This window comes from Cottoperca gobio, chromosome 5 (assembly GCF_900634415.1).
Source record: "Cottoperca gobio chromosome 5, fCotGob3.1, whole genome shotgun sequence".
NCBI classification, from domain to species: domain Eukaryota; kingdom Metazoa; phylum Chordata; class Actinopteri; order Perciformes; family Bovichtidae; genus Cottoperca; species Cottoperca gobio.
The window spans coordinates 7,679,728-7,692,556 of NC_041359.1; the positions used below are offsets into that span (position 1 = coordinate 7,679,728).

General features: G+C 41.7%; 1 protein-coding gene across 1 annotated transcript in view; it reads right to left on the reverse strand.

The window, feature by feature from the left end:
• Positions 1-12,829, reverse strand: part of dnah1 (dynein, axonemal, heavy chain 1) — a 35,088-nt gene that overhangs the window by 4,050 nt on the left and 18,209 nt on the right. The window contains exons 45-73 of the mRNA XM_029431231.1: positions 12,647-12,820; positions 12,505-12,534; positions 12,072-12,250; positions 11,547-11,777; positions 10,959-11,155; positions 10,398-10,533; positions 9,910-10,118; positions 9,634-9,805; positions 8,347-8,538; positions 8,137-8,247; positions 7,782-7,967; positions 7,509-7,700; positions 7,181-7,348; positions 6,885-7,076; positions 6,399-6,530; positions 5,975-6,100; positions 5,724-5,843; positions 5,313-5,462; positions 4,988-5,148; positions 4,457-4,682; positions 4,084-4,279; positions 3,793-3,944; positions 3,473-3,669; positions 3,222-3,366; positions 2,200-2,358; positions 1,444-1,575; positions 1,149-1,319; positions 808-987; positions 473-649 (exon numbers count right to left, since the gene is read on the reverse strand). Of these exons, the coding sequence (XP_029287091.1) occupies positions 473-649; positions 808-987; positions 1,149-1,319; positions 1,444-1,575; positions 2,200-2,358; positions 3,222-3,366; positions 3,473-3,669; positions 3,793-3,944; positions 4,084-4,279; positions 4,457-4,682; positions 4,988-5,148; positions 5,313-5,462; positions 5,724-5,843; positions 5,975-6,100; positions 6,399-6,530; positions 6,885-7,076; positions 7,181-7,348; positions 7,509-7,700; positions 7,782-7,967; positions 8,137-8,247; positions 8,347-8,538; positions 9,634-9,805; positions 9,910-10,118; positions 10,398-10,533; positions 10,959-11,155; positions 11,547-11,777; positions 12,072-12,250; positions 12,505-12,534; positions 12,647-12,820 (4,793 nt within the window). The remainder of the gene's footprint in view (positions 1-472; positions 650-807; positions 988-1,148; positions 1,320-1,443; positions 1,576-2,199; positions 2,359-3,221; positions 3,367-3,472; positions 3,670-3,792; positions 3,945-4,083; positions 4,280-4,456; positions 4,683-4,987; positions 5,149-5,312; positions 5,463-5,723; positions 5,844-5,974; positions 6,101-6,398; positions 6,531-6,884; positions 7,077-7,180; positions 7,349-7,508; positions 7,701-7,781; positions 7,968-8,136; positions 8,248-8,346; positions 8,539-9,633; positions 9,806-9,909; positions 10,119-10,397; positions 10,534-10,958; positions 11,156-11,546; positions 11,778-12,071; positions 12,251-12,504; positions 12,535-12,646; positions 12,821-12,829) is intronic.

The window sequence follows — 12,829 nt, forward strand, 5'->3', positions numbered from 1 at the left end:
TCCAGCACGTTTCATTCAGTTAAAGTCGGTCTTATTAGAACATTGTTGCACACATGTCAGTGTTGCTGTGTTTTAAAAGGGTGGTGTCACCCTTTTGTTTCAGACTTTGAGAATTGACCCTTTAATGTTAAAAATATTGTGTGCATCATCACAATCCCCCCACCCTACTTATCTTTTTATTTCTTTGTCTCTTGTTTTATTTAATTTGTTCATTTGTTATTTTCTTGTTTTTTATCTTATTGTACTAATTTAATTACAGCAATATATTGTCTGTTAACTATTTTATAAAGCTCAGGCCTGTCACAAAATGATGATGTTATAATAAATGTGAAAAGATAATACACATTTTATTTATAAATTAAAATAAGTATCTATTATGCAGTTTTGGAGCATACGAACTGATGCAGACAAATGTAAAGTCTAATGCACTACTCTTATCACAATCGTTGTATTGCTCCTGCGTTTATCTGACCTTGATCTCCAGATTGGTGTCTATCTGTCGGTAGACTCCAGACGAAGAGTAGAAGTGATCGTCAATGAGCACAGCGGGACAGTAGAAATCCTCCAGCACATTGAGCAGACATCGTCTGTCCCAGTCATCTGTCACACGGCCGCCATAATTGATCTCCCCTGCAGTATATTTTAGCACCTGGACAGGTGGAGGACAAGAAGGGTAGACAGACAGATGAACACTCTCAAACACACACACACACACACACACACAGAATGATTGCAAATGATGTGGCTTTGGAGCTATTGTTGTTCTAACAGGTTGTTAAATACAGGCAGAAGTCTACTTTCCCTCACCTTGTACGGGACGTCCTGGTACTCGTCTAGAAACATTTTGAGCTGGCTGATGCAGATGTTCAGGTCTCCATCAGTGAACTCGTAGGGAATGTTAAAGCCCAATGGGCCAAACTTCCTTCGCTCCAGAGAAATTCCATGGAAGAGACAGAGAGACAGGAGCAAAGACTTGAGGTGTGTTGCCTGGGGAGGAGAGGAGTGGAGAGGAATAAGGTAATAGAAGAGATACTACTAGATACTACAAGTTTGAACTGATCCAAAAAGACAGTTCTTATCCAAAGGTACGAGGTGGTAAATATAATAAGCAGGAACAGACTCAGAAAGTGTCTGTAGACGATGCAGACCTTTGTGGAAGACGAGATGAAATCATTGGTGAGCCTCAGGTAGGTTTTCTGTAGATTGGCCTTGATTCCCCTGGGAGGCTCAATGGTCATCTTTGACCCATTTTGGAGAATGGACACTGGGAACTTGTTGCTAGGAAGACTTGTGAGCCACAGACGAAAGTCCTTGTGCACCTGTTTGGAAGTTGTGGGACATGCAATGAAAGGAATAATCAACCCTGGCAAAGTAAATGAAAGGCTTGTCTAAGATACAATACTACAATAGTGCACACATTATGTGTATGCATAATGTTCTGACCTTTACTGGGTTGATGTTTTCAATGAGTCTCTCCAGGGCAGGCATCCAGCTGGGCGCCAGGTGACAGTTCTGGAAGAAGACCCAATGACCTCTTTCCATAGCAGCGTGCATCAGGATCTCAGCCCAGGGGCCCTGAATCACACAAACAACAGCAGAAGAAAAGGCAGATGTGAAGACAACAACAAAGGTTGTGCCATATGCAGAGGATTTCATTTGAGAAAAAACATCTATGTTTCCTGTAAGTTTGATCCCTATTTAAAGAGTAAACATAGGGAATCTACAACCAGTTTGACATTCTCAGAGTTTTTCAGAAAGGCTGAGGAGCCCCAAGTTCAATGTCGACAGAAATTGAGGACAGAGTGATGTAACAGCATGAGCCAGCATATTAACTCACATAATTGCAAGTAATGTGATAAACACCTAACACCTGTTGAACAGCCACAGGGGTAGTTTGCTGCTGGGAGAAATGTTTGGCCAGTTTCATGTGTTTGGAGGATGAGTCTGCATTTATCCTAAAACCTACACATGGTTATTCTTTGAACTAATTTACGGTGTCCTGGAATTGAGCCTATGGCCATAAATAGAGAAAACAATTAGCACATAGGTGGCCATTCTTAACAAGACACATGAGAATGGCCTGGTTCTTTCAGAAAGTGTTTTACAGTACCGCTCCCAAGGGTCAGTAAGAGTGTATAGAGAGGTGACAGAGAGGTGACAGAGAGAGAGAGAGAGTTCCCAGGCACCCCCAGCCCTGACCTGGCCCTGGCCTAGAGAGATGGCACTCATTTTCTTGGAGAACTGCATGACATCAGCAAACTTGTAAAGGTCAGCAGCGGGGTCAGTGCCAGGGGACAGAACAAAGATGAGAGGAGTGGAGAGGGACGACTCTTTGAAGACCACGGACAGGTCTGATGTCTGAGGAAAAATTAAGCAAAAGAGTAACAAGCCATTAATAGTGCTGCTGCGTACTGTAGAGCAAACAACCGGATATCATTTTCAGCTGAAGTTAGTGCAGTTCATTTCGTACTCCAAACATAAGCAATGTTTGCACTGCTGTAGATCCAGCCAAAACAAATGGAAACAGTATTGCCATGTTACTGTATTACTATATTATATTACCACACTTCTAAGCCACTGTCACATAGATAAGACTAACTTTGTGTCAGTACATACACAATAACATCAAAGGGGGAGTTTGGGGAGTTTGGATAGTTTGACGTGGGGCTGTATGAGGTTCTTGTCCTACAGTAGATGGTGCTCGGAACACATCCAATTTGGACAAAAGAGGCTGTCAGCAAAACATATTTAAAATAGGCCCACCTAAAGAATTTATATCAGCTTATGTGTACACTATATGTTTTATATTTTCACTGCTTTTCCTTGCCGGTTAGTTAGTTTGTGTTAATGTGTAACGTTGGTGAATCTGAACTAGCGGTAGATCAGCAACTTCCATGTTCTGCGATGTCAATGGAGTGTGGTGGCTTTGAAGAGATTATAGACGGATATAACGGCTTCTGTCTGATGGCAAGGTAAAGTGGTGAAAATATTCTAAATGTAGCGTATACGTAAACTGATTTTCTTGTGATGGGCCTATTTTTAGGTGACTAAAATACATTTAGCTGATGCCCCTGCCTACAGCAGTACATTGCTTTGCTTCCGTGCCGTAAACCCCCTGTCTGCTTCTCTATACACTGACTATAAGTTTTATACCTCATAAGTCAGATACCTCATACAACTTATCCGTACTATCCCTTTAAGAGGAAGGAGAGTAACTGTACCTGGGGCTCTATGAAACGTTGTCCCAGCTGAGCTGAGACAAAGTCCTGCAGGCCTTGAACCAGACAGTCAGCCCTCAGAGAGCGTAGGACCAACAGCTTCTGGAATGAGTCCAACTCTGTGTCCCACTCTCCTGGGAGAGGGTCCCTATAGGCAAACACATGCACACCTTATTAGATAATGACAGCTTCTCTACAGTACAAATGAAGGAAACAAGTGTGCATTTGTTAACATAGTGGTTATCTGTGCGTGCCTGTGAGGCTGGTTGCTGTCAAAAATGTTTTTGAAACTCTGCAGATGTTCAGTGAAGCTCTCTGCCAGTTTGCTGAAGTTGTCCAGAGCGCTGAGGCCCAGGATGTCCTGCCAGGCACGCTCCGACAGCCAACTCACAGCTGGATTGGTCAGCTCTTGCACGGGCATCCCTCCAGATAACAGGTAGCGCCACTCAGCCTGCCAAAGAGAGACGAAGCAGATTCATCAAATGTACTTGGATTAACTCAACTTCTGTATTTGTATGAGTTCCCACAGGAAATTAAAGAGGGGAGGGAGACTGCAAACTCCCCCGTTTCTCACCATATTAATTTTGTTCTCATTCATCATGATGCGAGTGCAGAGGAGAAAGGCGAACATAAGTTTGTGCTTCTCAAACAAGCTGCGGCACACATTGCTGTACAGGCTGAAGGTGAAAAATTCATTGATGTTGGCGATTCTCTTCTCCACTGTGTCTATGAAAAACATTTCAAGGAGAAAATCAGTGGAAGCAGAAAATATCATTCTTCATCTGTTTCAATGACTTAAACCAGTTGTCATGATCTTCATAGACATAATTCAGTGTTTAATAGTTACTGTGGAATTGATTTCTACCTGCTCTCTCTGAGTTGGCAATGCCAGCCATGAAGATGCCAAGGAACCACTCGAGTGAGTACTGGTACATGGGGTCAACACTGGACAGATCTGACACACAGAAGAAGAGGATCTGTGTGCGCACAGCCACCGGCACGTACTCCAGACGGGTGCCATCAATGTCCTGCTCTGTCTGCTCTGCCACCATCACTTTGGCCTGCCAGTAAAACCAGCTCGCGTTAGTAGAAAATCCAGTAGCATATGAGTTTGATGGCACATTGCCATTGTATTATATATGAGGTTTTGCAGGGAGAAAAAAACCCTTCTAAGCTACTTATTTAAGAACTTCCTGTTATGTATGATATTAGAGATATTAGCTCTCCCACTATCTTACCTTGATCTCTCCAGCTTTGATCTTGGAAGCTCCCAACACTTGGATGAGCTCCTCATTGTCGACGGGGTTTCCCTCTGTGGAGCTGAGTCGGAACAGGATTTCATCCTCAATTTCTTTTAGCTCCTGTTTCATCTTGGCGTTGCTGATGATCAGCTGGTTCTTAGCCTCCTCCAGGTCTGGACGTTCCTCAGCCACTACTTGGCCTAGCAACTGGTCCTCTAGACCGCTGGAAACACACAAAACACACATTTACACAAACAAAGTATTTACCAACATTTGACGTACTGAGACTGACAGACCGACTTTTTCAAACCTAATACAAATTACACAAACTTGCATTATCATTGCTCTCAAACAATAGCTTACTATGACTTGCTTTGCACTTAGGAAAAGAAAATGTTCTGTCAGATCTCAGCATTGAAGGAGCTGAGTAAAATGTGATTATATTAATAATTTATGGCAAATCTACAAAAATAACATCACATTTTTTAAAACTGAATTTTGCCTTTATGTGTTTAAAACATGTGTTACCTGGGTGACAGGGTGAAGTTAATGAGGGTGACTTTGGTGGCGACTTCTGGGGAGTAGTGAGGGTTCGGCAGCTTGGTGGTGATGTACATCTTGAAGCCTTCGTGGTAAGGGATGACTGAATCCCCCAGCTTCAGCACGGTGCTGCCTTGCTGCTTAAATGTCTAAATGGCCAAAAATGTGAGTTAAGCAGGACAGTGTACGCTGTACGGTATATATTTGCATAATACTGCCATACAGTACAAGGGATTTGTGTGTGTGTGTGTGTGTGTGTGTGTGTGTGTGTGTGTGTGTGTGTGTGTGTGTGTGTGTGTGTGTGTGTATTCACCTGTTGCAACAAGACAGGTTCCAGAGCAGGATCTAACTCCTCTCCTATATTCTCCAAGAGGCAGGGTTTACCAAAGCGAATAGCGTTCTCCAGACTGCGGAGGAAGTCCCGGTCACTTAGCTTCATGACCTCCAATCCATTGTCCTGCTCCTGAGTGACAACAAGAAGCAGAAGCACTTGTTGCACCCCAAAAAATATACCCAATTCTCAGCCAAAGTAGGTGCTCATGTATGTACTGAACCTAGTTTAAACAATATATCGGACATCTGCACTGGATACTCTGCTGTGTCAACTGTTGATGCTGGAACATAAAGTATCATTACAAACTATACATGTACTTTTCATGTCTTTTGGTCTCACTGGCACCCTCTGCAGTTATGATTGGATTAGCACACAGATAAGAGTCCTCACCATGTTTTTAATCCACGTGTTGGCTTGTCCCTGAGGATCAATGAATAAAGCCCAGCGCAGAGAGTACTGGGCGATCACACCATTCTCCACTGAAAGGTTATCCTTGGGCAAACCTGATATCTATGCACATAGAAATTACAAAGTTTGATGACAAAGGTAAATGACAATTAAAAGTTAAGTCTAAAAGCACACAAAAGAAACTGAGTCAGTCTGATGGTCTGACTGTCAACAATTTAAATGTTGGTTCTGACCTGCCAGGACCGGATCTTGACTGGATCCCCGAGGGTGTTGATCAGGTTGGGTTCGTCAGTGTGTGGAACATTTAGCTCTTTGAAACAATGCAGCCACTCTGCTGCCATCGCTGCCCTGTACTCTCCCTAAACACAAAAACAATGCCCCTTAATGCAAATCATGCAATAGTGCTGCACTGATTAGGAACAGGAGCAGACACACTATGGCTAACTTACTAAAAATTACTATTATGATACTAATACCTTTAATAATATCTAACAATTATGTTCAGCCTTAATGATTGTGATATGTTACATTCTGGAATAACACAACTTGTTTTTAAGTTGGCAACTTTCCACCAGTATATTATATTATATTCTATATATATACATTGGGTAATGCAACTTTTTAATGTGTATTCACACTGACTGACAACCCACTTACAGTGAAGGGTCCCAGGTATGCGAGGTATCCAGCAGATAGAAGCACATCGCCTGACAGATTATTGACCATGTAATCCAGATGTTGCACCGTTTCCTTCCAACGCACCTTCTCATCTGCCAGTCCGCCGATAAGCTGGTGAAGATCAACGCATCATCATGATACAACTACCAATATTAAAGTTAAATATGTTGAAATTGAATGAAAATGAGAAGAAATGCAGTAAATCTTTATCTCTGTATATATGTGTATAAATATATAGTATATACTGTATATTTATACTATGTATACTCATGGTTCAAAAGCTATATATTATACATATCTAACTTTATTTATTTTTTCAAACTTTGTATTTATATGTAGAAGTTTTTTTCTACAAATCTGTATCCTGTTTCTAACCACCTCAGGTCTGTTTCTTGTGCGGCTGTAATGTTGAATCCTCCCCTGGGTATCAGAGAAGTGTTATCTTATTTTATCCCTCCTTCTGACCTTGTCTGCTCGGACGAGGCGGGCCTCACACAGCTGATACTTGTTGTCCAGCTCATCTTTCTTAGCCAGACAGGCCTGATACTTGGCCTGCAAAGTGGCAATGCCGCCTTCCACCGCTGCCAGCTTTTCGTTGGCATCATCTAGGATGTGCTGGGTAGCCGCTAAATCCTCCTGGGCCTCCTGGAGAGCTTGCTGTGCAAATGTTTACAATTTTAATATTAAGATGACTCTTATTTGAAAAGTACAGAGATGTCATTGATTAACCAAATGGCTCAAATGCGGATTTCAATTCTTACCCTTTTAGGTTCCACACCCTTGGCCACAAAGTGATATATATGCATGGCCCGTACCCACTGGCAAATGGAGGTACAGGCTTTGGAAACTTTGGCAATGTTGGCTGGCTGGAATTCTTCATTATCTATGTATGGCTGGACTAAATTGATCACGCTATCTGGGATGTTTTCCTGCAGAAATTATTGTTAGCAGAAAATTAAAACATCTCCCAAACAAGAAATTACCAAATCAGCAAACACTGCAATTTAGAGAACTTTAGAGGCTAAAACTAAATCTGAAAGAGACAATAATCATGTTCTGTATGCTATACATACTATATATGAGCTCTACCTTATCATACTTGAAGAGGCTCTCCAGGAACTTGCCAGGGTCTTGTAGCAGACCCTTACCAGGTTCCCAGTAGTCGTCGATCTTGGTGCCTGGCTTCTCTCCAGGTACCCTTTTGGGTTTGATGCCCCTCATAATGCACACCGCCTCAATAACCAGCTTCACTCCGTGGGGAGGTCGCTGCATGGCTCGCACCTGTGAAACAAAAGGTTATTTTCTACACATAAACTAACGATACAGTATATATATATTTGAAGAATATCTTCAGCCAATCACCTCAGTGACATCATTTTTGTTGAGGGATTCGAGGCTGGCGAGAGCAGCATCAAGGGCTGGCAGAGCCTCGTCCAAGTCTCTCTGGGCGTCTGCTGCGATGGCTCCTGCAAAATGGGCTTTCTCTGAAGCCTTGGCTTCCTCTGCTTGCACTGACTTCCGGGTCTCCTCTGCAACCACAGTGTCTTTCTGGCAACATAGTGTATGAATCAGACTTATATGGTTCAAAAGCTATAAGTTGCTAAGTTTTCCAAAAACACAGCTCATGTACATATATGGAACAAACACTATAAAATAAAAACATCAGCTTCGGTTTGGTTCCAATATTGCTGACTTTCTGTATCTTAGTTTTCCTTACTTTGATGGTCTCCATAGTGACTTCAGTGTCCTTAGCGGCCTCCTCCAAAAGAGGTCTCATCGTCCCCAGCTCCTCCTGCATCTTGCTCACATCCTCTGCTGTGCTAAGGAGCTACAGGATCGCAGAACAGCAGGTAGTCAGGTAATTAAGCAAATGAACACAAATGTAATATCTATTATTGTTTTTAACCTTTCCAGTTCAGTGCCTTGCCTTGTCCAGGCCTGTCTTCATGCGCTGACGAGCACTGCATAGTTCTTGCTTCTTGCGTCCAGTGAGGTCTGAGAAGATTTTGAGAAGCTCCAGGTAGCTCTTGGGTGTAACATAGTTGTGTCGAGAAAGCTCGGCCAGGAACTGTTTACACTTCCTGGCTACCATCTGGTGGATCTCCACACACATCAATGTCTGGAGAAGTGAATCAATTAGGGAGAGACTGTGTTTAATAAAAAGACATTTTTGTATCTTTTTTATGTTTTTCCTTTTCTTTTCAAGAAGCCAGTGTGACTAAAGGTACAAAAATACATTTTCAGAGACTTGCTTGAATCATTATATTATTGTTGCAGGGAAATGAAGAGAAAACCTCTCAGATTTCTCAACATATTCAAATGAATGTGTAGCAGAAGTGTAATCAGAGAGGCTACCTTGCCCCAGCAATCGTCACACACACCTAGTATTGCTCTATAGACAGTTTTATTTATTATGAGTATACACTAAGGAGTTATTTCCATACCAAACAATGCATTTCCCTATATTCTGAACCATTTTCTCATTGGATCTTTCCAAATCATTTAACCAATATCTTTGTTTTCTTGTGGCCAATCATAAATTCATGAATATACAGCACATATATCATCATCATATTGTTATTTTTCAGTGCACTGTCACGATCTAACTGGGTAGGAATCGGGGCTCACAGCCTTTGTTGAAGTACATTATCTCACCTACATTATTCAAACTGTCATATTTTCTCAGATATTACATGAGAAATGTTTGAGACGGTGGTTGAGTTTAAACCAAAATGATCCTGTATCATTATTAAATGGCAGTTAATCTGCGGTGTGTTGGTCGCTCCTGGTTTAGCTGCATACATTTGATTTACTTTCTCAAGCAAGTTTCAAGACGACCAACTTGTGACCCACATGCGCTTATCTTATTTTCTCTTATCATAAGAGATAAGACAAAAACATCACAACACAAATCCTGACATACAGGCTCACAAACATCAGCCAATGAAACAGAAATATAAAATCATAAACCTCAATATACTGTACAGAGATTCTATATTACATAACATTTAGCTTGTTGACACATTTTGTATTAAGATGAGGTTAAGTTAGTTTCTATGTATTGTTATTTCAATTATAGATATTTTTCTATGTATAGTACTTACTATCTTAAAGCCCACTCTCACACACACACACACTCTCACACACACACACACACACACACACACACACACACACACACACACACACACACACACACACACAGCATCCTCACCAGTCCCCTCATGGCTGTGGGGCTGGCTTCCAGCTCAGGCAGCTCATTAAGAAACGATGTTGCCACAGCCTGCAGAGCCTCCTCTGGCCAGGCACTGAACCAGTCTATGGTGCAACATGTCACCAGGGAGGGAAATTGCCTCAGTCGTGCACGAAACACCTCGCCGATAGGACTGCAGAGGAAAAATAATTGAATAGGGAAAAGATTGAATAGGGGAGAAAGAAGAACAAAGATGAAATTTATCCTCACCATCGAAACATGTGTACAATCACTAACCTCATGCAGAGTACAGTGTGGATGTTGCTGCGAACCCTCCTGATGTAGGCAGCCATAAGGTTGGGTTTAGTCGGCTGCTGGCCCAGGTCGAGCACCACTGGCTTCATGGCTGCCAGGATGCGCTCCTGCTCGTCTGATGCATACAGGTTGGGAACATCCCCAGAGTTCAAAATGTTGTTGATATCCTCCAGGAACGACTCACTCTTAATCTGGGAGATTAACACAAATGCACTAATGAGTCAAATGCTGCATTGTCATCGAGAGAGTACAGAGATACAGTACTTGATGCATTACATACTTTAGATCATTTAAATCAAATTAAAATGTTAAACATGTTGCATTTTTGTTTATGCTCTTAATTAAATTGACTTAAAACAAGTGCCAACAGTACAACAGCATTCCTAGCACAAAGTACAGTACAGTATATGTGACAGGGATTTTAAACTACTGCACACATGCAGTATACTGCAGCACAGACTATGTTTTACCTGTGTGTCCACAAAGAGGAAGGTGATGTGCTGGTTCTGAAGGCCGGCCTTCAGCATGATGCTTTTAATATCTTCTCTCCACTCTGTCTGCCCGTAGTTCTTTGACAGCTCAATCTGGAAACATTCATATTCTGACCTGAATGTGGACAAACGTACTATGAGGACTGGGCCACAAGATATGTAAAGGATCATACTGGCGTTCCTACATGCTTTAGCACATTAACAATAAATGATGAATACTTATGGTTGCATCAATCTCAGAAGATTTCTTTCTTAAAGAGCACCTGCTTGTACCTGAACTATTACTCAATAATCAATAAATAATGCAACTGAATGTTGATTGTTATTACTGTATCTATCAGAGCATAAAGTAGGACATTAATCCAAAAATGTGTATATGCTTTAGAAAAAGGTCAGCAGTAACACAATAGTACATAAAACAAACCAAAGCAGCAGCGTGATCCTTTTAGAAAGCAGATTTTTTTTAAAGAAATCTTCTGTTTCACAAAAGTTGTATTCAGTCTGTTGGCATGGGAGTTGTACAAAGTGTGGGAATCTCACAAATGTGATGCCAGCTTAGTGAGTGACTGCCGCCCGCTCCCACCCACTCCGAGCAGCAGGGCATTGCCCAGAGGCTGGCGCAGGATGCGGCTTATACGGCACACATGCTCAATGGCATCCATAAAGAGCACCAGCTTCATCTTGGTAGTGCTGATCTGGTTGTAGTCTTCCATGTATTCCTCCATCACCTTCTCCAACTAAATGATACAGTGTAGGGGGGGGAAAATCAAACATTTTGGTAAAGTATACAGTCACTCACTTATGCTGTAGAGTGGAAAATAACAGATCTGAAACTACACAAAAAATTAAAACTCATCAATGTTGTTGTCAATCATTGGCATATCCCAGAATGTGATCTCCTAGCGTTTAGTATACAGACAATAATTAAATGTTTTTCTTCTTCATAACAACAGTGGCAGTGATGTTAACATCTGGCAATTAAAGGGTTCAGGGGATCAGGACTGAAGTTGGTGAAAGTGGAAAATAATATTAATAAATCATTTTATAGTAGTTTTTTACATCAGGACAACTTCCTAAAAGGGATGCACAAGAGTTAAAATATTTCCAGCACTGGTTGGCACCACTCACCTTCTCCTTGTCTTCGATGAGTGTGTAGACTTTGTGGTCAGCTCCAAGAATCATAAAGTCTCCATACAAAATAGGTTGGCAGGGCACAGCCTCTTCAAAGCTGCAGTCAAAGCCCTGAATGTGCTCCTTCAGGAGCCTGTTGAACCAGTCCCTGTCCTCAGCACACACCAGGCGGTCTTGGAAAACCCGACAGCTTTCGTGGTACCACAGCTGCAGCAGCTGCAATTTGTCCTAAAATAACCAAAGTAACACTACTTTTATACGGGCTGTTTTAAGACGTACTTTCAATCCTTCTGACATTTCTCTTTTGTTCAAACTTCTTCATTTATGATTGTTCTAGGTTTTTATGAGCACTCATGATATGTGTTGCCTAAACCATACAACCCACTGCTGATACTAGTTGCTTCAAAGAAAATTTAATTTGTAAGTACTTAATGGATCAAGTGACAAAAACCTGAAAGGATATTCCAACAACATATTTCATAATGTTATTATGTCAAATGAAATTGATATGGTTGGATCTACCTCTATCATTCCTGCCTCAGCCATGAGGATGCCCTGGAAGACTTTGGACAGGTCTCTGAGGTTAAAAGTGTAATGGGACTTGGCTGGAGTTGGGAGGAGCTGGGAGGTAATGGTGGAGTAGACTCGGATTGTAGCGTCTACAAGAGACTCATTGAGCGGCTGGATTGCTGCCACAGGTCCTGATAAAGACAATTGCAGTATAGAAGAGATAACATTATTTAAATTAAATTGAAAACTTTATCAGAAGACACTTCCACAAGCTTAAATCCACATGTGTTGTTTTTAAATATGCTCTATGAATAAAATGACTTAAAATGATAATTAGTCAGACATTTGTTCTGTATCGTCTTATATCATACAAGCTGTACTAACTGAGGCTGAGTATTAAATTACATTACTTAATCTAATTCCTTTCTCTTTGTCCCTGACTTACTGCCTGGTTCCCTTTTACTCATATTTCCATCTGAAAGAGAACAAAGATTCAGTTATATCAGTGTTTTTTCTTTTTCACAAGCTAATGTAAGTATTCACTGCCCTGCAACACCCGTTCAAAAACATTAGCAGACCCGGCTTACCCATCCAACTGCCCAGAATGGTGGAGAAAATCGTTTTCTTGCTGGCGTCATCCAGTTCAGTGAAGGACAGGAAGTTGAAGTGGCGTGTGAAGCGCTGGGTGATGGGGTTCCGGCCTCCACCTGGGGGTCCCATGGCACACGCAAAATTGATGTCCACTATGTGCTTGAATGTCCCTGTTGAGA